The 24,824-nt window shown below is 40.7% G+C and overlaps 1 protein-coding gene across 1 annotated transcript in view; it reads left to right on the top strand.

Moving 5' to 3' along the window:
- PGM2 (phosphoglucomutase 2) overlaps positions 1-24,434 on the top strand; it is a 32,010-nt gene extending 7,576 nt beyond the window's left edge. The window contains exons 4-14 of the mRNA XM_069494475.1: positions 1,425-1,509; positions 3,603-3,686; positions 3,819-4,012; positions 6,492-6,681; positions 7,393-7,490; positions 8,761-8,941; positions 9,032-9,125; positions 10,178-10,307; positions 10,914-11,103; positions 15,091-15,224; positions 23,299-24,434. Of these exons, the coding sequence (XP_069350576.1) occupies positions 1,425-1,509; positions 3,603-3,686; positions 3,819-4,012; positions 6,492-6,681; positions 7,393-7,490; positions 8,761-8,941; positions 9,032-9,125; positions 10,178-10,307; positions 10,914-11,103; positions 15,091-15,224; positions 23,299-23,401 (1,483 nt within the window). The 3' untranslated portion in view covers positions 23,402-24,434. The remainder of the gene's footprint in view (positions 1-1,424; positions 1,510-3,602; positions 3,687-3,818; positions 4,013-6,491; positions 6,682-7,392; positions 7,491-8,760; positions 8,942-9,031; positions 9,126-10,177; positions 10,308-10,913; positions 11,104-15,090; positions 15,225-23,298) is intronic.
- Positions 24,435-24,824: the final 390 nt, after the last annotated feature.

The following is a 24,824-nucleotide window of genomic DNA, read 5'->3' as shown; positions in this document are numbered from 1 at the left end:
ACCATTTCAGCATCTTGAATCTTGACTATAAATACATCTATTAGCTACCTTGCTTAACTGTGAACTGATGAGTAAATTCTTTTTGCAACTTTGTAAAATTCTGGTTATATACTTAGATTAAGAAAATCATATTATCTGGATGATTTAGAATATAATACCCTCTAAATGAAAGACATTTTTAAAACTGGCAATATTATTTTTCCCTCTCATTTACTTCTTTTTGTGTAATTTTTTTCCGCTGCTGTTCATAAGTCTTATGACCTACTTCTCATGTCAAGCTGCATTTTTGTAACATTCCCGAACTGATGGGACTCTCTCATGTAGCTGTAGGTATCAGATGATGGTGATAGTAATAGCAGCAGTCATTTGAGTACTGATTATGAACCAGGCACTTATATATTTATTCACTGAATCCTCCCAACAACCTATACGGTATGCACTTTTATCTCTTTGCCCTGCGATCATAAAATGAGAGGAGGAGTCACATCAGCATAAGGACGCTTGCACCAGAGGTCCGCAAACTTTTTCTTTATAGGACAGGCAGTCCATGTCTTACACATTGCACACCGTATGGTCTCTGTCCCCACTACTCAACTTACTGTGAAGCACAAAAACACCCATAGACAATACATAAATGAATGGGCATGGCAGTGTTGCAATAAAACTTTATTGACAAACTGGGCTGTAGTTTAGCAACCCCTGCTCTTAACCATGTTATGTGAGCCTCTTTTTAATTAAACACTTGCCCTATTATGATGAATTTTTTATCATTCCAGGGCATAAGTATTAATAGTTTCTCAGACTGGGAGAACATACAAATACTTGCTATTAATGAAAAGTCTCATTAACTCTGCAGAGCTGGATGAATTTATAGAGTCCTATCTTTGCCCACCCAGAGCTTCTGATCTAAGAGAGAAGCCCTGATGGCAACAAATGTGTGGCCGTGAGGAAGGGAGTGTGACCGTGAGGAATGGAGTGTGGCCAGGGAAAATCCCCAGATGGCGTCAGCCCCCAGACTGAACTCAGGAGGGCATAAGGTTTTTAGTTTTCAGCTTTGCAGGCTCAAAAATGTGAGTTTTTTCAATAGAGCAAGAAAAATGTTGTACCTCTGGGGGATGAAGGCGCATGAAAGGCATGTGATGTGGCATAAACCAGGTAGCAGCTTGTGATTTGCAGTTAGTGAATGTGCATTTGCAGTTAGACCCAGATCACAAGCATGTTCTGCTGCCTCAGGGCGGTCAGATCTGCTGGTCAGAGCAGTACAGGTCTGTGCACAGTGAATACCGAGGCTAAATCTGCCTGTCGTCCTTGATCTGGAGGTTGTGTTCTACCTAAGGAAGTGTCCGGCATTTGTTTCCTTCTTCCTGTCGCCTGAGGTCTTGACAACTTGACTCTTTTTCTTCCCTGTCACTCTGCATTCCCAGGTTTGCCCGACTTGCTGCAACCACATTTATCAGTCAGGGGATTCCTGTGCACCTCTTTAGCGATATAACCCCAACCCCCTTTGTGGTAAGTAACTGCTTCCTTTTATAGTTTCCTGTCTCGGGATCAGGGGTGAAACTTGGCTGACTTTTACAGTCTTAGGGCTGCTGGGGTTGGACTGTTTGAACGACAGGCGAACTTAGCATTTATCAGGCGTTTTCTTTTCTCTCCAGGAATGCTTCTCCCACATCCTAGCGATTTTTCTCTTGTATTCAAGTTTTGATTCGTCAGAATTGGTTTTTTAAATGTGCAATTTTCCTTTTGCTTGCATTCTAAGGGTGTTTTAGCAAGTTAGCAAAATGATGTTTTGTCTGTTTGTTTTTTAATTTGATGTGTAGTTCTTTTTCCCAGCTATCATAATTAGGAAACTTCTTGTGTCTAAATCTGAATTCACCTCAAATCCTCTCTTATGATGAATATTTTTGACAAATTGAGGCACCTGCCTTTTATACAAATGTTTCGCGCTAAATGCTATTCATGGTTCACACAGAGAGCATGCTTGGCATGTTTGAGTAAGACATTTTATTGAATTCTTCATGTAGCAGAATCTAAAGAGAAGCTATTGCTTTGATGTAGTCAGACTTTTAAGAGCTGGGCCAGATGCTGAGAATATTTGTTTTTAGAATGATTTGGATGCAGTACTTGCGTCAAGTAGAAACGAGAGTGTATCAGTACAGAAGTCAGTCCCACTTGTTTTGTGTTTGCCATTTCTAGTGCACCGGCAGGTAGATGCAACACCTCCCAGATTGTAAATAGCCCAGGACACACTCTATGTCACATCCAAATGTAGTTCAAGTTGCATTGGTTTTTTGTTTGTTTGTTTGTTTTCAGAGACAGGGTGTCTCTCTGTCAGCCAGGCTGGAATGCAGTGGTGCAATTATACCTCACTGTAACTTCAAACTGGGCTCAAGGGATCCTTCTGTCTCAGCCCTCCAAGGAGCTGGGACTACAGGTGTGCGCCACTGCACCCGGCTATTTTTTTTTTTTTTTTATAGAGACAAGGTGTCACTGTGTTGCCCAGGCTGGTCCTGAACTCCTGACCTCAAGCAATCCTCCTGCCTCAACCTCCCAAAGTGCTGAGATTACAGATGTGAGCTACCGTGCCTGGCCACGTTTCATTGTTTGATGGAAACATTGCAGTGTGTTCAAGCATCCTAACTGTCTTCTGTACCAAGTATTAATAGCTATTGTTTTTATAACAGAAATGAATTAAATGAGTGTCTCATGATCATTTCCCCACACCGTGGAGTGGTTCTCCCCTTTTCTTTGCCCCAAGGTACCTGAGAGATGTGACATAACTTTCAAGGGGACAGGAAACTGCAGTGATTCTCAGTGGGTGGCTGGAGGGGACCGGTGGTTGGATCTCAGGTTGCCTGTGTGCAGTAAATCTCATTTGCAGCCCCTCCCGCCCACCCACCGTGGCGGTCGCCTTGTGAAGGTGGAAGCCAAGACACAATGTAAGGGAGGGATATTTAACCCTGGAGTGAGAGATAAATGCGCAACCTATAAGAGCACTTTGTTTCCTCAACTTTCGGCTCAACCGTTTCCTTAAAAACAAATGAGAAAGAAGAGGGAGGAGGAGGAGAAGGAGAAGCAGTTGGAGGGAATAAACGGGATTTATAAGCTCCTGTACCAAGTGGAAACCTGAAAAGAACACGGAGGGAGGCTGGACACGGTGGCTCACGCCTGTAATCTCAGCACTTTGGGAAGCTGAGACAGGAGGATCGCTTGAGCCCAGGAGTTCGAGGCTGCAGTGAGCTATACTCGGACCACTGCACTGTAGCCTTGGAATAGAAGTTTAGACCATTTTTTTATTTGAAGTGTTTTCTCGCTCTAGCAAGTAGAAAGAAGACAGAATGAGAAGACGACGCCTAGGAAATTACTCACCTTTCTGATTAGGACACGCGTCCTGGAATTGTGAGCAGCCAGTTAGTTCCCAGGGTAGTAAGAGTATACTGCTTGGGAGTGGCACAAAAATATTGGATGAGATGTTATGATATTTATATACTGTGTTTATTGAAAGGGAACAAGTTGGCACAAACAGTATATAATAGACGTTGTATATATATGTCTAATTTTTTGTTAAAAATTGTTTGCTTTTATTTCCTGCTATATTACAGCCCTACACAGTGTCACATTTGAAACTTTGTGCTGGCATCATGATCACTGCCTCTCACAATCCAAAGCAGGATAACGGTTATAAGGTATTTTTATTTTTCTCTCCACATTTATGTCCTTCTGTAGGAATCCTGTACGTTTACTGTTTGGGGGCGTAGGTAATGGATGCTTTATTTTCATTAACTCTAAACTTTTCGAATGTGTTCTGGGCTCTCTAGGTCTATTGGGATAATGGAGCTCAGATCATCTCTCCTCACGATAAAGGGATTTCTCAAGCTATTGAAGAAAATCTGGAGCCGTGGCCTCAAGCTTGGGACGATTCGTTAATTGATGGCAGTCCGCTTCTTCACAGCCCAGGGGCCTCTGTCAGTAAAGCCTACTTTGAAGACCTTACAAAATACTGTTTCCACAGGTAAATGGATCGTGTCTTCACTGAGCTTGAGTTAAGTTAATGTGATTCAGCCAAATTCTTATCAATTTTCATGAAATTTTCCTCTCTAATTGGTGCATATAGTGCATGTGATTTTAGAGGCTATAGACTGGGGGTTGGCAAACTTTTCTTAAAAAGGCACACAGTAGTTATTTTTGGCTTCGAGGGCCATGTGAATTCTTTCTCAGCTGTTCAACCCTGCTGTTGTAGTACGAAAGCACGCGCAGATGATACGTCACTGAAGCAGTGTAAACACAAAAGCAGGTAGCTGGCTCTGTCGCCTAGGCTGCAGTGCAGTGGCATCATCATAGCTCATTGCAACGTCGAACTCCTGGGCTCAAGCAATCTTCCTGCCTCAGCCTTCTGAGTAGCTAGGGCTACAGGGGCACGCCAGCAGGCCTGGCTAATCTTTTCTATTTTTTGCAGATATAGGGTCTCACTATGTTGCCCAGGCTAGTCCCGAACTCCTGGGCTCAAGCAATCCCAAAGTGTTGGGATTACAGGCATGAGCTACCACACCTGGCCCATCTTTTTTTTTTTTGTATTTGTAGAACTTCTTTGTTTATGTAGAAAACTATCTTTATTTATTCTAATTACATTTATTTATTTTAAAATGTTTTCCTTTTTCTCGTTACCTTTGAAATTTTTCTTTTTGAGACAGAGTCTCACTCTGTTGCCTGGGCTAGAGTGCCGTGGCGTCAACCTAGCTCACAGCAACCCCAAACTCCTGGGCTCAAGCAATCCTCCTGCCTTAGTCTCCCGAGTAGCTGGGACTATGGGCACCACCACCACACCCAGCTAACTTTTTCTATTTTTAGTAGAGACTGGTCTCTCTTTTGCTCAGTCTGGTCTCCAACTCCTGACCTCAGGCATTCCTCCCACCTTGGCCTCTCAGAGTGCTAGGATTACAAGCATGAGCCACCATGCCCGGCCACCTTTGGAATTTTTTATTAAAACCTTTGCTGAACTGTTTTTAAAAGTTTGATAATATTTATTAATCTTTTAATTATGGTTTCTGGGTTTTATGTCATACTTACTTAGGAAGACTTTCTCTAGACCAAAGTTATTTTTTTTTAAATTCCACATGACTTTTCTAAAACCTCCATGTTTACATTTCATAGTATTTCAATCTTTCAAGTGATTGGTAATTTTTAATTTTGTATGGGGTGCAAAGTAGGAAAGTGGATTCAGTTTTCTCTAAAAGGTTTGCAGTTGTACCAATATGATAAATTGAAGAATCTATCTCTTTTTTTGGCTAATTGGATACGATACCTTTATGAAACTGTTTCTAACATTAATCAAGTGCTTATTATATTATATATAAGATAATTGCTAGAGGCGCTTCACATATAGTTTCATTTGAATCCTCATGGTAATGCTGAGGGTAAGTTGTGCTGCGTTACCATGTTGTAGATGAGAAAACTGCAGCAAAGTGTGATTAAGTGAATAGGCATCACACGGCTTGTAGGTGGCACAGTTCCACGGTTTAAATTTGGGTCTGATTCCAGAGCATGTTAATCACTAAGCTTTACTGCTGCGAATATGCATTTCCCATTTCAAATTGGATCAGCTTCTGAACTCTGTTCTGTTCCTTTTGTCTGCCTTTTTATATAGTACCAAACTGTTTTAATTATTATAGCTTTATAATATATTTTAATATCTGAGAGATTTTTTTTTCAGATTTGTCCTCCCTGATCTTGCATATTTATTTTACTAAATGCATTTTGTTTTCAAGAGTATGTTTGTTTTAAACCACTATTCTCTAAGACCTCGTTTGTTTATTCATTTCCAAAAGAAATGGATAATAACCTAAGATTCTAGCGGTCAGAGCATTGGAAGTTTTAAAAATCTTATGTTTACTTTTCTATAACTTCTTTCAATTTTGATGTTTCTTATTATTCTACATGAAGTCCCCAGATCATGGTACTTTGCCAAATAGGATTGTTACTTGGCAAAGAAAAGTTTTATCTTTTATCTGTTCACGTATGGGCTAACCCATCACATTCTGTTAAAGGAACAGCTTGAAAATCATTCCTGAAGCTAACACAGGCTATGCGGAGCCCTGGAGCTGGCACCCTCAGCCCCGGCTCTGCGTGGCGGGCGCCCGACCGCCCGCCGCCAGCCTCGTGCCGGAGCCGGAGCCTGAGGTCCTCTGCTGTGTCCTACTCTACACAGTGCGCAGTGAAAGCTGCTCCATAAAAGAGAATCTGTAAATAATCACATTTGCTGGAAATGACTACGGAGTAAAATTTAAAACTTGAGTATGTTGGGGGGGGATACGTATAGTCGAGGGAGAGTGGATTTTTTTTTAATGGAATTGGAAAGATATTCAGTTGTACGTTCTTATGATACCAATTTCTTACATTCTTTTGACTCTGGCTCCTTGACATTTTGCAAACCTTCCAGTTGCGAGAGCCATATTTCTGTCTTTTCTCGTTTTCCCTGGCGTGTCTGATTCTAGGAGCGTGAACAGGGAGACCAAGGTGAAGTTCGTGCACACCTCTGTCCACGGGGTGGGCCACAACTTCGTGCAGTCGGCTTTCAAGGCCTTTGACCTCGTTCCTCCCGAGGCTGTCCCCGAACAGAAAGATCCTGATCCTGAGTTTCCAACAGTGAAATACCCGAATCCCGAAGAGGGTAAAGGTGTCTTGGTAACCACATTTTTTTTAAATTCTAAAATCTACCTTTTATATTCAAAGCTATTACTGTCAAGTAAAATATGTTTTTATGTGTTTTCATTGTGCTGAAGAATAATTTCATCCCTGGAAATATGTATATTTGTTAGTCGTTAATTTCTTAAAGATCTTTCAAATTAGATATCCTAGCATTGGGATCTGAAAGCTGAAATCTAAATACTGCTTTAAATTTAATTAATTTAATGTTATTTTAGTTTAATTTACTGTGCTTCCTTAATGCCAAAAAAAACAGTAATGGAATGGAGTTTTATCATATTATGACTTTTATTCCTTGTCATTTTTCTGATATGAAGAAGTATTGTTTACGTTGTTACAAACCTATAGCATTTCAAAGGTTGGAGTTCCGTGATATTCAGAGCGCTAGTCGTTTGGTTGGTTTGTGCGGCTGACCACAGGGCAGTGCCTACAGCCGTCCAGCCACACGGGCACCGTCCCGTGTGCAGCGGATCACACGGGCGGGTTTGGGCCACACACGGATGCTCCCGTTATCTGATCTCTGACTTAGGAAGGTGATGTGTGACCAACCAAGACCAGGTCCAGAAATAAAATTCAGCCTTCATTTGGGGAAAGTACCCTTTTAATTGTTAAAGAACCGAATGTTTTTAAAGACTACCATATGCTTGGTTCTTGATTTAAGTAATCTTTTATTTTCATACGCTTTTTCAGACTTTATCTTTTGCTTTGGCTGACAAGACCAAGGCCAAAATTGTTTTAGCGAACGACCCAGATGCTGATAGACTTGCTGTGGCAGAAAAGCAAGACAGGTAAATTAATTGTGATTACCTATAGTACAGAAAATACAAAGCAGTAAAATGTTCCTGGGGTCACCGGACCCATGTGGAAACATTTCCCATTTATTTTGCAAATGATCATCTCACTGAACCTTCTGTGGAGTCCTCTGATGTAGCGTGAGATACTGACGTAGTCGGGGCAAGGTGGGGGCGTCAGTGATTGGCAAGCGGAATGTTGGGTAGATAACGCAGTATGTATTTGGAATTGAAGTTACTATTTGTGATCTTCCCTTAATTTATAATTTGGAGGGGTGGTGGGGAGGAAGAAAAACATTCATAATTGGATATATTATAAGTGATGTCCTGGTGCCTACTGAGGGCAGAGCACTGTGGTGCTGGCTTTGCAGTTCAGTGTTCGCTGATGGGTTTGGTAAGGAGCTGAGCCTTCAAGGAATGGTGGATTTAGTCTGGGCAGACCAGAGAGGAACGCCTGTGGGTACTGGCACCGTGTTTACGACAAGTCTGACCATAGAGTTTGTACAAAGGAAAGTAAGTAAGTGGGAGAAAAAGCTGAAAGGTGGGCAGGGTCCCAGGGAGTTTGGGTGTCAAACAGTCCATGTGATGTTTTGGGGGCAGTGGGTACTGCCGAAGGGGTAGGGTTTTAGATTATGATAAAACAGGTTCATTCTATATAAGTGTTTGGAAAGTTAGGCTCAGGTGATACATGACGATATGTGAGATTTACTGCTAGTCACCTGGACCACAGAGAGGAGCAGAAATCACATATCTGTTCTTTGGTATTCTGACTGCTTTGGGGCCAAGCGTGATCGTAAGGAATGGTTAGCTATCCTAGCGTGATCCTAAGCTAAGGAATGCTTAGCTATCACCTCTCAGAGTCAGCAGTACTGACCAGTCCAAAAGTTGAGATATCATCACTTACTTTACACGTGGGGGGATCTTGCCAGCATATTTCTGTTATGTTTAAAACCAAAGCCTTTGCCAAAGATTAAAATAAAAGCATTATGTGTCATCGCTGATATCCTTTAAAAGTAAGTATAATTCTATAAAATTAGAATCTTCAGGCAGGATGTGTGTCTAGGCAAACTGGGTGATACGTAGTAGCCACGCAGTGTTTATGAAGTGGTAGGGACATTAGTGACCAATTATTTAAAGATGACGCATAACAAGAACAGACTGGCAGAAAATACTTTAAGACTTCTTTGCTTAATTGTCCTATTCCGGTGACTTCTAGTGTCTTCCTTACGATCACGGAAATGAATAGTTTTTTTTTTTTTCCCTTCAGGGGTGAATGGAGAGTGTTTTCAGGCAATGAGTTGGGGGCCCTCCTGGGTTGGTGGCTCTTTACTTCTTGGAAAGAAAAGAACCAGGATCGCAGTGCCCTCAAAGACACATACATGTTGTCCAGCACTGTCTCCTCCAAAATCTTGCGGGCCATTGCCTTAAAGGAGGGTTTTCATTTTGAGGTAAGGTATTTGTGGGACTTGCTCATTTTCCTTTCTTTTGCTCTGTAGAAGATCTAAGGAATTTCTTATTCTTTTGGATTATCCCTTCAGGAAACATTAACTGGCTTTAAGTGGATGGGAAACAGAGCCAAACAGCTAATAGACCAGGGGAAAACTGTCTTATTTGCATTTGAAGAAGCTATTGGTAAGACGTGATAATGAGGATCATAAAATCAGTTAATATAGAATGTAAGTAAATGAGGAAAAGGGTTTGGATTTGGGTTTTAAAGATCTTCAGTGAAACAGGAACACACAATTTACTTTGCTTTTCTAGTGCTCAGGTTGAGCGTTGAACTGTCCTGCTCCAAAATTAGTATCTCAGGTATTTTTCACCTAAGAGGAGTATCTTACAAATAATCAAGCCACTAATGTAAGAATCCTTTGTCCAGGTGACAGTGACACCAAGTCCAGCTGAGTGACTGAGTAACCCTTGCCTTGAACTGTTGATATAAACGAGCAGAAAGGAGAGCTCACGATAGAAATTTGAAATGCATATTTGTGCCAAAAATTTTGTAGCTATTACTTTAGTGAAAACTAACATGCATTAAGTTTATTTATTAATACATTCGTCTGTACATTCCCTGCAGCACCAACACACACACACGATCTAACTAACTGAATAAGAGGCAGTAGCTCAGCCTCTGCGCTTTTGTTGTCGGATTTGGCAGACTTGTCTCTCTGTAGCTTTTTAGTTTTTTAATAAAAAACTTTCTTACATTCGTTTATCAAATATTAATTTCATATCTATTACTCAGTGACTCTGAAGGAAATGGATGACCTTAGCCTACAGCAGCTTATCTAGATCTAGTTGGTAACCACACAAGAGTGTAAGAGGCCAGGTGTCAAAAGGAATGATGTAACTAACAAGAATATTGGGATTCAGAGAAGTGTATGTTGACTAGAACAGCTGGGAACAATCCCGTGTGACTGGAGGGACTCGCAGCAAAGCTAGTGCATGAGCCCCTTGGCCAGGAGAGGAAACCTCCTCACAGGCTCTTCAACAAATACTTCCTGAAAGCCTGCTGTGTGCTGGGCACCGGGCTAAATTCTTTCATATGTGACGATAAATGAGAAACATGCATACACGCGACACCGTGCAGCCTCTGGCGTGCGGTGGCCAGACGCACACGCACGTGTGGCTGGACACGGGCTGAGCAGGAACCCGCTCCTGAGGCCGTGTGTGATGTGTTTCTGCAGGATACATGTGCTGCCCTTTTGTTCTGGACAAAGATGGAGTCAGTGCGGCTGTCATAAGCGCAGAGCTGGCTAGCTTTCTAGCAAGCAAGAATTTGTCTTTGTCTCAGCAGCTGAAGGCCATCTATGTGGAGTAAGTTGCTGTTGACTGATTAAAGTCTTATCTTTAAGTGTTCTATTATGTTCTTGTGCATGAGGCACTGATATTCTTTCTAATGCTCTTTGGTGATGAAGTCTATTTTTTATGAAGACTAAGTAAGAGATTACCTTTTCCTTCTGATACTTAACCACTTATTAGTGATTATCATTTGTGATTGCATTAATTCTTAACAAATGAGAACAACATTAGTCACAGAAATGACTAATGGAATTAGTCATTAAGTGACAAGTGTCAAAAAGATGAAATGTGTTCACAATGTGTCTACTCAGTCTTTGTAGCAATCTCTCCAGTCGCCTGTGCGGCACAGAAGCACCCAGAGACTGCAGGAAGCCAGCGTGGGAGCCGTGCGGCTGTGCTCCAGTAAAACTTTGGTTTGCAGATGCAGGCAGAGGGCCAGGCTGTCATGTTGTGATCCTGGGCAGATTGTCGGACCTCTCTTTTAATGCTGAATTATTCCTTTGAAGTTAGTTATGATTATTTGTTTCATTTTTTTAGAACACACTGGTTGATACACATGTCCTGTATCCAGTCTGGAATTATTTTGTTTCTCATGTTGCACAAATTTCTATTTTTTTATAGGTATGGCTACCATATTACCAAAGCTTCCTATTTTATCTGCCATGATCGAGACATCATTAAAAAATTATTTGAAAACCTCAGAAACTATGATGGAAAAAATAATTATCCAAAAACTTGTGGCAGATTTGAAATTTCTTCCATTAGGGACCTTACAACTGGCTATGATGATAGCCAACCTGATAAAAAAGCTGTAAGTAATGTTTACTTTTATCAGCTAAACCTCTTTTTCTATTTTTTTTAATCATTGAGTAGATTACCTTATTTAATCATATAATTAATTGAAGGTGATTTTAGACATTTAGGCATGATTATAAATAAGCTACAGAAATATATGGAAAGCTAAAAATCACGGACTAGAACTAGAAGAGATCTTACTTCCCATCTAAGCCAACACTGTCATTTAACGCCTTAGGAAATCAGTGCACAGAAGTGCAGAACTTGTCTGTGGTCGCACAGCTCGTTGGTTGTGGCCCGGGAAGAATGTGGGTCTTTTGATTGAGGATCCAGTTCTTTCTCCCCATCGCAGCGCTCACATTTGGACGAGCGTCAGTCAGCTAGAAGGCCGGTTCAAACTGAGTGCCGGCACCCGGCCTGGGAGTTTCTGATTGAGCAGGTCTGGCGTGGGGGCCAAGACTTTGCATTTCTAACAAGTTCCCAGGTGATGCTGATGCACCTGGTCCTCACTTTGAGAACCTGTTTGCTTTCCAGTTAGCTTTCCCCTATTCTCTGAAAGCATGGGGTCTATGCTGTTTACCTTTTTACGTTTTTAATTTTCATCTCCCCCCAATAGATTTTTAAAAGATAAATCATATTTAAGACGGTTGTGATGAAACATGGCAGTCCCCCCTTCTGCCACCTCACTCTCAGTTGTTTCTCCTGGTGTTCATGACCAGATTCCTAAATAATGTGCTTTTATGGTAATGTTTTGACTTACCAGTGTTACAGTGTATCAATTTTCTCTTATTGAGATAAAGATTTAGTTCTTATACTTTCTGCGTTCAACACTCCCCCTTCTCCTCTGTCCTCACAATACGTGTACCGCGACTTTTGGTTAAATCGGATTCCAGGCCTTTATCAGTATGACTAGTGATTGTCGTTGCCTGCCTAGCCAAGCAGTGTATTTGGATTAGGTTTCCCTAATATGTATAAAGAGTTGTATTTCCTGTAATTAAGAGTTGCTTTGTTGTCTTATTTGCCTGGATTTCTGTGTAACTATCACTAGTTCTTCCCAAATCCTTCAAAAACCCCTCAGTGGGGTTTTCCTCCTGGTCTGTTTCCAGTGGCCTCGCTGCAGGGCCCTCTGGGCTGGGCCAGCTGTCATTCTGGGACTGTCCTTCTCCAGGGTTGAGTCCGTTGCTCCCAGACCCCATGGCTTACTTTTTCTGTATTTATGTTCCTAGATCACATCCTCTAGAAGCTTTCTGAGAAAAAGCGAGTGGGAGGCAAAATTTTGGAAGCATTAGGTTTGCAAATGCCTTATTCTACCCTCACACTCTGTTGACTCGCAGCTTCGAAAGCTGTGCTCCACTGTTTGGCTTCCAGTGTGGCTGCGGAGCCTCCGGCCATCGGTCACTCGGACAGCTGAAGCCTGCTGTGTGCTGGGGACAAGGGTGTGGGCGCCGCACCGATTCAGTCCTTTCCGTGCAACGTGGTTTTATTTTTGTCTCTGGGAAAAATTTAGGAACTTTTCTCTAAGCTTCAGGTTCGAAAACATCACAGTAGTGTGGGTCTCTTTTTATCCATTTTTTACTGTGCACTTGGTCTGTAGAATTACTTATTTTAGTTTTGAGAAGTTTTCTGATTATGCGTTAAGAAAGGGGGTTAATTAACTGGTTTTTTTTAAGCAACTCCTTCCCCTGTGTTTCTGTTCTCTTTTTTTTTGAGACAGAGTCTCACTGTGTTGCCTGGGCTAGAGTGCCGTGGCATCAGCCTAGCTCACAGCAACCTCAGACTCCTCACTCCAGCGATCGTCCTGCCTCAGCCTCCCGAGTAGCTGGAACTACAGGCATGCGCCACCATGCCCGGCTAATTTTTTCTGTATATATTTTTAGCTGTCCATATAATTTCTATTTTTAGTAGAGACGAGGTCTTGCTCTTGCTCAGGCTGGTCTCGAACTCCTGACCTCGAGTGATCCACCCTCCTTGGCCTCCTAGAGTGCTAGGATTACAGGCGTGAGCCACCACGCCCGGCCACCCGTTTGTTCTTAAGCAGCTCCCAGGCACCGCTGCTCTCCTCTCTTTCCTGGCGTCTGTCCTTGTCCCCGTGTTCCCTTTCTGGGCGGTTCCCTGGACTTTAACTTTCAGCAACTCTTGACTATTTCAGTTCTTACTCTCTAATTTATTAAAAATAGTGTCCTGTTCTTTTTTATGTACACAATATCTTATCTAAGGATATTAATTACAGCTTTTAAAAATGTAGATCTTTTTCTCCTATATTCTTTTTATTTCCTCCAATTTCTTTTTTTAAATTTGTTTTGGACTTTGTATTTTATCTGATGTCTTTTCCCAAAAGTCTGGTGATCCTTGATTAAGAGCGCATTGAAAACTGTGTACGTGTGGCCAAATGACTCGCTTCACTCAGGGGATGTTGGACAGCAAGTCAACTTTGTAATGGGGCCCCCACTGCGGGGGCTTCTCCGGAGATGCCCGGCCTTCCTAGTGCGTGCGAGGGCTGCGAGTTGGATGCCAAGGCCCTGGAAGCATGGCTGGGGCAGGGCTGGTGTCTTGGCCTGGGGGCTTTCACCCGATCCCTCTGTTTTCACCGTACCCTGCCCTCCATGGTGCCTCGTGTCCCCAACTCCTGAGCCTTCCTGGTTCAGTCTCCAGAGGATTAAACCATCTCCTGCAGAGATGGAGAAGAGTGGTTTCCTGACTGCACGGGCTGGGGGGAGGATCTGGGAGTCCCTGACAGCTTCTTTCAAACGCTGTTCCTGTCTCTGCCCTGCCTCACACCTGCCCTTTGCTGTACCTGGTTCCTGAGCCTGGCCGGGGTTCTGCAGAGCCCTTTGTCCTGGTTCTTGTCCCTGTCTCCTTCCGCAGACACTCAGGTTTCATTGTCTTACGTCCCATCAGACCAGTTCTGCTCCGCCATCTGTTTCCTGCCTTGCACGATTGGTTGGCAGCCCCACCAACTGCTGTCTTTCCTTTGCCTCTTTGCCCTTGTGTTTATGCTTTTTAAATACTTCTGTAATTTTAGTAGAGTTTTGGGAGCTGTCAGCTACAAATACACCTGCCAGAAGCTTTATCTGAAGAAAAAAACCCAAAAAACTCTTTATCGATTTTTTTTTTTTTTTTTTTTGCAAAATTTCATTTTGTAACAGTGAAATATGCTCTAGTTTGGGTGTATTCATTAGTATATTATTAGTCTATTTAAGTCACTTTCTTGTGAAATGATGTGTTTCAATCTTAATAAAACTTTAAGTAACTTTGATAGAACTAGGAAGGTACACAGTTACTTAACTTTCTTTTTTTAATTAATTTAGTTATATTAATTGACAAGTAAAAATTGTATCTGTTTATGTATATGTAACTATGTATACATTGTGATGGTTAACTCAAGGTAATTAATACATGCATTACCTCACATACTTTCCATTTATTTGTAGAAAGAGCACTTAGAGTCTACTCTCCTAGCAATATTTAAGTATACAGTACATTGTTATTAACTGTAGTCACCATGTTGTGCAAGAGAGCTCTTGAACTTATTCCTCCTAACTTATCTAACCAAAACTTTGTCCCCAGCATCTCTCCAGCTGCCCCTCCCCTCCTCCTCCACCAGCCCCTGGTAAGCACCATTCTATCTCTGCTTCGAAGGGTTCAGCTTTTTTCGATTCCACATATGAGTGAGATCATGTGGTATTCGTCTTTCTGTGCCCGGCTTATTTCACCCAACATAATGTTCTCTAAGTTCGTCTGTGTTGTCACAAATGACAGGATTTCCCTACTTTTTTAGGCCGAGTAGTATTTCATTATGTATATATACCACATTTTCATAAATTATTAGTGTCATTTAGTATTTCATTTGTATGGAGTACATTTTCTGATTTCCTCAAAAATGTTCTTTCCTAACCAATATATTTGTTTGGCATTTATTTTCTTGTTTATGCAGGGGAAAATATTAGGCTGGAAGAGTACATGTTACTATTTAGATTTATAACATGTGTAAATTAATTCCCAGGTTCTTCCTACTAGTAAAAGCAGCCAAATGATCACCTTTACCTTTGCTAATGGAGGTGTGGCCACCATGCGGACCAGCGGGACAGAGCCCAAGATCAAATACTATGCAGAGCTGTGTGCGCCCCCTGGAAACAGGTATGATGTGGATGGCAGCTGGCGGGATTTTTATTCCTCAGACTTCTAACTGGTTATTCAAATGCTAAGTAAAATGTTGCGTCTTTCCAATATGTAGTTTAATTAGAAATACCGTTTCAGAACCTGCAGCGATATTGTGATATTAACAGCTGCTGTAAGCGTCCCAGGATAGGAGTGCTTACTTCTTCCTTAATTACTTACTTCTGTCCTAACTTTCTTTGTGCGGGAAAATTTCATCCCTACTTTCAGTAATAGTAATAAAACTTCCTTTTTCTAAATACTTTTCATTGGGGGCTAGCGTCAGTGAGTTTTTCTCTTTTTCCCAAATTGCAGTCTTTCCATGTCTCTGATAAAGTAAGTTAAAATCCATTCCATATACGTTCAGCGAACATCTTTGAGCACCCCTTGTATACAGGCTTGTGCTAGGCCCCAGGGAGAGTAAGGAACCTGTCTGAAAGAATACTTGCTGCCAGCGAGCTGATGGGCTGGTATTAATAGCCTTGGGGTCATGTTTCTGTGACCTTGGGAAAGAGTTTGAGTTGGTCACTGTCCAACAACCTTAACATTTTGAACTTTGACACCCTCGGTGCATGTACTTAGCACGTGTAAATGTGGTACTGCATACCCGGCTGACCCCATCCAATGCGCAGTTAACCTGCACTTCCCTAATTAGAACACAGTTGTAAATCAGGAAACAATGTTTTTTAAAGGTGACTTAAGGCAGTGTTGTCCCAGAGAAACAAAAATGCAAGCCACGGATGCAATTTTAGATTTTCTACTTGTCACATTTTAAGTGTGAAAAGAAACAGGTGAAATTAATTTCAATAATATATTGTATTTAACCTAGTTTACCTAAAATATTATCATTATAACATGTAATCCATGAGATGTTTTCCATCCGTTTTTTCCACAGAAGAAAAGACTTCTAAGTCCCCAAAGTCCATTCAGTATTTTACACTCACAGCATATCTCAATTTGAATGCTAAACTTTTATTAGAAATACTTGATCTGCATTTAGATTTCATAAAATTTTTTTTTTTTTTTTTTTGTTGAGACAGAGTCTCACTTTGTTGCCCAGGCTAGAGTGAGTGCCGTGGCGTCAGCTTAGCTCACAGCAACCTCAGACTCCTCGGCTTAAGCGATCCTACTGCCTCAGCCTCCCGAGTAGCTGGGACTACAGGCATGCGCCACTATGCCCGGCTAATTTTTTCTATATAGATTTTTAGTTGTCCATATAATGTCTTTCTATTTTTAGTAGAGACTGGGTCTCGCTCTTGCTCAGGCTGGTCTCAAACTCCTGACCTCGAGCGATCCACCCGCCTCGGCCTCCCAGAGTGCTAGGATTACAGGCGTGAGCCACCGCGCCCGGCCTAGATTTCATAAAATTTTGAGTAGAAAAAATAAGTTTTAATACCCAAGTTATTCCACACGTACTTAAGTTTTCCAATAACTGAATCAAGTGTCAGTTTTTAAATTTTAAATTTAATTAACTGAAGTTGAATAAAATTAAAAATTCAATTCCTCAGTGGCACTAGCCACCACATTTCAAGTGTCCAGTGGCCACATGTGGCTAATGGTTGCTGTAGCAGGCAGCACCAGTCTAGGCGATTTTGACTACAAAGACAAGCAAAAGCTTTGCTCATAGAAAAGCTTTTCCAGGGCAGGCACAGTGGCCCATGCCCATAATCCCAGGACTTTGCAATGGCAAGGTGGGAGAATCTCTTGAGCGCAGGTGTTTGAGACCAGCCTGGGCAATATAGCAAAACCCTGTCTCTACAAAAAAATAACTTAAAAAATTAGCTGGGCATGGTGGCCACCTGTAGTCCTAGCTACTTGGAAGGCTGAGGTGGGAGGATCACCTGAGTCCAGGAATTCGAGGCTGCAGTGAGCTATGATCACACCACTGCACTCCAGCCTGGGCGACAGAGTGAGACCATCTCTAAAACAAATTTTTTTTTTTTAATGAAAAAAAGAAAAGTTTTTCCAGGCTTGTGAATCAAATTTGCAATATGTGGGAATAAAAGCAGAGGAATTGCCAGACTAGTAGCAGATGAAATGTAGCAAATGAAAGGAATGGGGAAAGAATTGTTACAGTAAGACTTTCCTTAGGCAAGCAAAGGAAGACAGCAAAGAAGGCAGTGCTAAAGCAAAGCAAAACTGTATCACATGTACATGGAACTTAGAAAGCTCACCATTTCCAGGAGCTTATCACAGGGGAAATAGCATTCCACACCCACGTGTGCCCTGAATCTTTTCTTCTGAATGATAGCTCCAGTCTAATAGTCAAAGTCATGATTGTGGCTCTCAAACATCAAGATGTTCAATAAAAATGTATTTAAGAAGTCATGAGACTATGTAATATATTAAATATTTTGCTATGGATTCCCATTCAAAACCTTTTTTTGCTTAGGGGCAAAAAACTCAGCTATTAAGTAAACGTATAAAACAGCTCATTTTCTAACAATCCAGAATTTTATTGGAATATTATACAAATATCATTTCTATGTGCATTAAATAATATGCTATTTGCTACTATATTGAATATGGTTTTCCACAGACATTTCTTTGTAATTCTCATTTTCTTTTTTTTGAGATGGAGTCTCACTCTGTTGCCCGGGCTAGAGTGAGTGCTGTGGCGTCAGCCTAGCTCACAGCAACCTCAAACTCCTGGGCTCAAGCGATCCTCCTGCCTCAGTCTCCTGAATAGCTGGGACTACAGGCATGCGCCACCATGCTCGGCTAATTTTTCTATATATATTTTTAGCTGTACAGCTAATTTCTTTCTATTTTTAATAGAGACGGGGTCTTGCTCTTGCTCAGGCTGGTCTTGAACTCCTGACCTCGAGCTATCCTCCTGCTTCAGCCTCCCAGAGTGCTAGGATTACAGGTGCGAGCCACCTCGCCCAGCCTGTAATTCTCATTTTCACTTAGTGTTTCCATATTTATGTTTCATTCTTTTAAAAACAAATGCATATTGGTCCAGCTTAAGGATCCGTTTTATCTGTATCTTTGTTTGTCCTTTCCTTTTTATTATCCTGTGAAAATATACCTAACATTTCAGAGAATTTTCCTTTATAATAATAGCACTATTTAATGTTTAAGGCTCTATGGTATTTAAATTTTTCACTTGGCTCATTAAGGGTACTTGAATTCAAATATTATTTTATAGATTGCTGAGAAAACTTTGAAACATTGTGTTTTTATTATGCCCATTGAAATGCTGCTCCCATTTAAGACTGCAGATGGGCTGTGAGGCGCTGTGTTGGTTGATAGGTGTGCCGTCCGGCTTCTCCAGCAAGGCACCAGCCTGCTAACATAAAGTCGCAATGAAGTCATAACTGAGACTTCCTTCTTTTCCAATAAGCTTAAATATTCTTAATATAGTTTATATTATGGATTCCACTTATTCATAGAATTCCATGACCTACTGATCATTTAAAATGGAAAATCCGGGCCGGGCGCGGTGGCTCACGCCTGTAATCCTAGCACTCTGGGAGGCCGAGGCGGGTGGATCGCTCGAGGTCAGGAGTTTGAGACCAGCCTGAGCAAGAGTGAGACCCCGTCTCTACTAAAATTAGAAAGAAATTATATGGACAACTAAAATATATATATACAAAAAATTAGCCGGGCATGGTGGCACATGCCTGTAGTCCCAGCTACTTGGGAGGCTGAGGCAGTAGGATCGCTTAAGCCGAGGAGTTTGAGGTTGCTGTGAGCTAGACTGACGCCACGGCACTCACTCTAGCCCGGGCAACAGAGTGAGACTCTGTCTCAAAAAAAAAAAAAAAAATGGAAAATCCTTTTCAAGTATAAGTATTGCTTTTTTTTAAATGTCTTTTGTCCTTTTTTTTTTTTTTTTTTTTTATTTCAAAGTATTACAGGGTACAAATGTTTTTGGTTACATGGATTACTTTGGTAATACTTGAGCCAGGGTTAAAAGTGTGCCTGTCACCCAGAGAGTGTTCACTGTACCTGTTAGGTAGGTTTCGTGCATCCCCTCCTCCCCACCCCCCCCGTTTGATTTCCACTGAGATTTACTTCCCTCTATACACATGTGTGTTCATCAGTTACTTCCAATTTAATAATGAGTATACGTGGTGTTTGTTTTTCCATTCTTTCCATACTTCACTTAGGTTAATAGTCTCTAGTTCCATCCAAATGGTTGCAAAAGTCATTGAGTCATCCTTCTTCATAGCTGAGTAGTACTCCATGGTATACATATGCCATATTTTGTTAATCCACTCATGAATTGATGGGCATTTGGGTTGACTCCACATCTTTGCAATTGTGAATTGTGCTGCAATAAACATTGAAGTGCAGGTGTCTTTTTGATAAAATGACTTCTTTTCCTTTGGGTAGATACCCAATAGTGTGGAATTGCTGGATCAAATGGTAGGTCAACTTTTAGTTCTTTGAGGAATCTCCATACTGTTTTCCATAGAGATTTTACTAATGTGCAGTCTCCCAATAGTATACAGTGTTGCTTTTAAAAAAATATTTTTGTGGGAGGAGAGATATCTTTAGTTTTGTTCAGTTTTTTAGGCTGGGTGCAGTGGCTCACACCTCTAATGCTAGCACTGTGGGAGCCCAAGGCAGGAGGATAGCTTGAGGCCAGGAGTTTGAAACCTGTCTGAGCAAGAGTGAGACCCCATCTCTACCAAAAAGAAAAGAAGTCAGCTGGGTATTGTAGCACGGACCTGTAATCCCGGCTGCTCGGGAGGCTGAGGCAGGAGGATTGATTGAGCCCAGGAGTTGGAGGTTGCAGTGAGCTACGATGACACCACTGCACTCTACCCAGGGCGACAGGGTGTGACTCTGTCTCAACAACAACAACAAAAAAAACAAGAAAACTGGCCGGGCGTGGTGGCTCACGCCTGTAATCCTAGCACTCTGGGAGGCCGAGGTGGGCGGATCGTTTGAGCTCAGGAGTTTGAGACCAGCCTGAGCAAGAGCGAGACCCCATCTCTACTAAAAATAGAAAGAAATTATATGGACAGCTAAATATATATATAGAAAAAATTAGCCGGGCATGGTGGTGCATGCCTGTAGTCCCAGCTACTCGGGAGGCTGAGGCAGGAGGATCGCTTGAGCTCAGGAGTTTGAGGTTGCTGTGAGCTAGGCTGATGCCACGGCACTCACTCTAGCCTGGGCAATAGAGTGAGACTCTGTCTCAAAAAAAAAAAAAAAAACAAAAAAAAAAACAAGAAAACTGTCAAGTTTTTTATTTTGAAAAATTTCAAACCTACAGAAATGTTGAAATAATAATGCAGTGAATATCCCCACACCCTTCACTTAGACCAGGGCTTAGCAAACTTTTTCTGTAAAGAGCCAAACCGTAAACATCTTAGGGTTTGCAGACCATATGGTCTCTGTGGCCACCACTCAGCTCTGCTGTTGTGGTGAGAAAGCAGCCGTGCGCATAAAGGAATGGGCGTGGCCGTGTTCCAAGAAAACTTTGTTTACATGTGCCATAGTTGGTTAAGCCAGACTCAGAAATAGCTAAAATTTTGTGATATTTGCTCTCTCTCACCACATATATTATGTGTGAGTTTTTTTCTGAACCATTTGAAAGACCTCATGATACTTCACTCCTAATATTTCAGTATTCATCTCCTGCAAACAAGTACACTCTCTTAATATCTTAATGCTATTGGATAATTGTGTCAGGCAGGGTTCCAGCAGACCAACAGAACCAATGGGATGTATTTGTTAAGAGACGTATTGCAAGAAATTAGCTTGCACAATGGATTGTGGGGACTGGCTCAGCAAATCTACAATCCACAGGGCAGGCTGTCCAGGCAGCCTGGAATTCTCAGGCGTGGGTTGAGTTGTAGTCTGCAGGTGGAATTCTTCAAGAAAATACCTCAGTTCTGCTCCTAACGCCGGTCAACTAGAATCCAGCCCATCCGGATTATCTAGAATAATCTCCTTCCCTTAAAGTCAACTGAGTATAGACATTAACAACATCTACAAAATACCTTCACACTAACATCAAGATTAGTGTTTGACGTAGCCTAGCCAAATTGCCACATAGATTCAAACTTGCCCCAAAGTCCCCAAAATAGCTTTTTCTCCCAATCCATAATCAAATCAAGAACACTACATTGCATTTAGCTGTTATTTAACTTAAATGGTTTTTCATGATGGTTAGAGAAAAATAGGTGCCTTATTACACATGATATTTGCTATTCATTTCTATAAAGAGATCTGCATAGATTTAGACTTTTCAGAAACAGAGATTCCTAACCCTAGCTTAAATTACCATAGGCTGTGTCTTGTGTTTTAAAATGTTATGAAATACTCTCAAACTTTAAGAAATGAAACACTTATCAATTAGGATGCAGGCTAGTAAGACAATATTTTGGTTTTAGGTATTATCTTACCCTTAAATCTTATGCAGTAGTACTGACTTGTTTTTTTACACATAAGAAATGTAGTGTCAGAAACATCAATATATATATGAATCATAGTATACATACATGTCATGATAAAAACCAAATTTGAAAAATAAGTTAGTAAATTCACTGAACTTTAGTTTTAAGTATATGTTTTTAAAAAATAATTATTAGCTTACATGCCTTCCTGAGAACTGTTGTTTACTTCAGAGCATGTTTATGGAAAAGGAAAAAAAGACTGGTGTATTTCATGTATATTTATGAAGCATAATTATTTACATGTTGCCAATAGGAATAGAAACAGTTATATATGACAGCTATATTTATTGAGGTCTTTGGGCCAGGTTTTGTGCTAATTGCTTTCTGTGATTTATCTCAATCTGTACAACATCTCTCTTGAGATGGTAAAGTCTTTATCCCAGTTTTACAAATGGGGAATCTGGGCCTTAGAGAGGCTGAGCCATTTGCCTAAGGGCACACAGCTAGTAAGTAGTGGAACCGGAATTAATGCCTGGAATAAAATGGATTGTTTAGTTGTACTATTTAGCTATTACGATGTAAAAATGATCTTAACTGATTATAGGAATTGCCACTTCCATTAAAATAAACTCCGCGTATATTAAAGATAGTGGAGTATGAAGTGATGGAAAGTATGAAGGATTTAGTTTTTTAAATTCTGCTTTTCAGCATTAAGTAATTATAGTAACTCACAGTAGGCTACATAAGCTGCTGGAAACCTGTTTGACTGGAAGTCAGTTTAATACATTATTTACCTTCCAGTTACTCATATTTGCATATAAATTAGTGTTTCCCACATCCTTGAAAACTTGATTTTCTGAGAGGGATCTATCTCCCTAGATTCTTGTATATACTTTAGTTGTGACTCTTGTTCTAGAAATAGTTTCATAATGACAAAACCTCAGGGGGTAGCAGGGAGATCCAATTTCCTGGTGTTTGACCCTCCAAACCCGCCTGGAAACTCCCCGTCTCTGGCCATTCTAGGCAGGCCGTACAGACAGGACAGACAGGGCTGCGACAGCATCAGGAACAGCCACATTCAAGGGCAGCGGTCCCCAGCCTTTTTGGCACCAGGGACCGTTTCCATGGAAGATGGTTTTTCCACAGACTGAGGGGTGGGGGAGATGGTTTCAGGATGATTCAAGTGCGTTACTTTATTGTGCATTTTATTTCTGTTATTACATTGTAATATATAATGAAATAATTCTACAACTCACCATAGGTTGGGCACCCCGTTCTAGGAGACTGAAGACTTAACAGAAATATCATTTGTAAAAGTTAAGCAGGATTTAATGGCAACTGGTGTTATGAAAGTTTTCTCTACACTATTAGGTACAAAATTTGTAGATCTTTTAGAGATGCTAGGGCAAAAATTATGTTTCATAAAAATTCTCATGAGAAGAGTAAGGGATAATTTTGTTTATAGTTGAGAACTTGGAAAAAAAAAAAACCTTTGGAGAAAATAACGCATATTGTCTCAAGAGGGATTTTGTCTAAGTCAACAGATGCGTTTCCCATACATAAGTCACTGGAGCTCTGGTTTTCATGATTTAGTCCTCCCCTTAAGGTTAAATTTCAATGTCACTTGTTCAACAGAGGGAGCATTTAAAATGTGCTTTGGAGTAATCCCTTAATCTGGATTTTTCCTCGCTATTTTCCAGTGATCCTGAGCAGCTGAAGAAGGAACTGAATGAACTCGTCAGTGCTATTGAAGTACATTTTTTCCAGCCACAGAAGTATAATCTGCAACCAAAAGCAGAGTGAAATATTCCAGCCTGGGACATAGTCACAGTTACCAACAATTAAACTGAGTTTGATTTGTGAAGCACTATTTTTGAGGGCCATATGATTCAAATTATCACTATCGGTATTTATATTTATAAGAAAAGTCGGCGTTCCTCATTGTTTCATGTTTGATCTTTAAGGTGAATGAAGAAAACTTGGCCAAACCTAACAAACCAACATTCCTACTAAAAAGTTGAGCCTGAGCATTTTCTGAATTTTTTAAAATGAAGATTTTTAAAATTAACTTTAAAAATAGATTATAATTAATATGGATTAATTTGCATAAATTATAAATGTTTGTCTTCTCTGTAATTATGTGTACTTGAAATAGCGGGAAAACCGTGCAGTTACTAAATTCTGGGCTGTCATATGTAGGATAGTCACATTTTAGGTTATGTTTATAGATAGATTTATGTTTCCATCATTCCTTATAAAGTAAAATAAATGAAAAGATCAAATATTGTGTTCATGTTTGGGGAAAAGACAATTTGCAGGAACTTATAAAGTGCAGCAAAAGATGCTTTAAAAAATAAGTTTTTTTGAACTAAAACCTTTTTAATAACCTAAAACCTAATAATATATCATTTTACATTGTACATGTGCTAGAGAAAAACAGCTTAACTGTCTTTGTTCGATGTGTTGAAATTCATTTTATCTCTTTAAATCTTGAAAAGCAAACAATTGGTTACTTGAAACTTGAAAGTAGTTTATTATTCAGTTTTTTGCTTTAGCACAATTTAGTGTAATTCTTGGTTCAGAGGCAGCAAGTTCTATGAACAATAACTATTTACCTGACCTTGATTTTTTTTCTCTTATTCCTATGTGATCAAAAACTAAAACCAGAGTTTATTATAATAGATTTCCCATAAATAGATTTCTGTTTAAATGGTATATTATTTAACCTGTGCCTTCTACCTCCTCATAATTCATGCTCCTACAACCTTCCAGAATGACTCCATTTGAGCACCCATGAGCTAGGACCAAACTGTTCTTTATATACTTTGTATATTTTGTATCGTTTTCTATTCTATTTTTTTTTTTTTTTTTTTTGAGACAGAGTATCACTCTGTTGCCCGGGCTAGAGTGCTGTGGCGTCAGCCTAGCTCACAGCAACCTCAAACTCCTGGGCTCAAGCAATCCTCCTGCCTCAGCCTCCCGAGTAGCTGGGACTACAGGCATGCGCCACCATGCCCGGCTAATTTTTTCTATATATATATTTTAGTTGGCCAGATAATTTCTTTCTATTTTTAGTAGAGACGAGGTCTTGCTCTTGCTCAGGCTGGTCTCGAACTCCTGACCTCAAGCAATCCACCCACCTCGGCCTCCCAGCGTGCTAGGATTATAGGCATGAGCCACCGCGCCCGGCCTTGTTTTCTATTCTTAAAGCAAATGATTCCCATGA

The sequence above is a fragment of the Eulemur rufifrons genome, chromosome 19 (assembly GCF_041146395.1).
Source record: "Eulemur rufifrons isolate Redbay chromosome 19, OSU_ERuf_1, whole genome shotgun sequence".
Taxonomy (NCBI): domain Eukaryota; kingdom Metazoa; phylum Chordata; class Mammalia; order Primates; family Lemuridae; genus Eulemur; species Eulemur rufifrons.
Note: the sequence above shows the minus strand (reverse complement) of the source record. Positions and strands in the feature narration are given on the sequence as shown.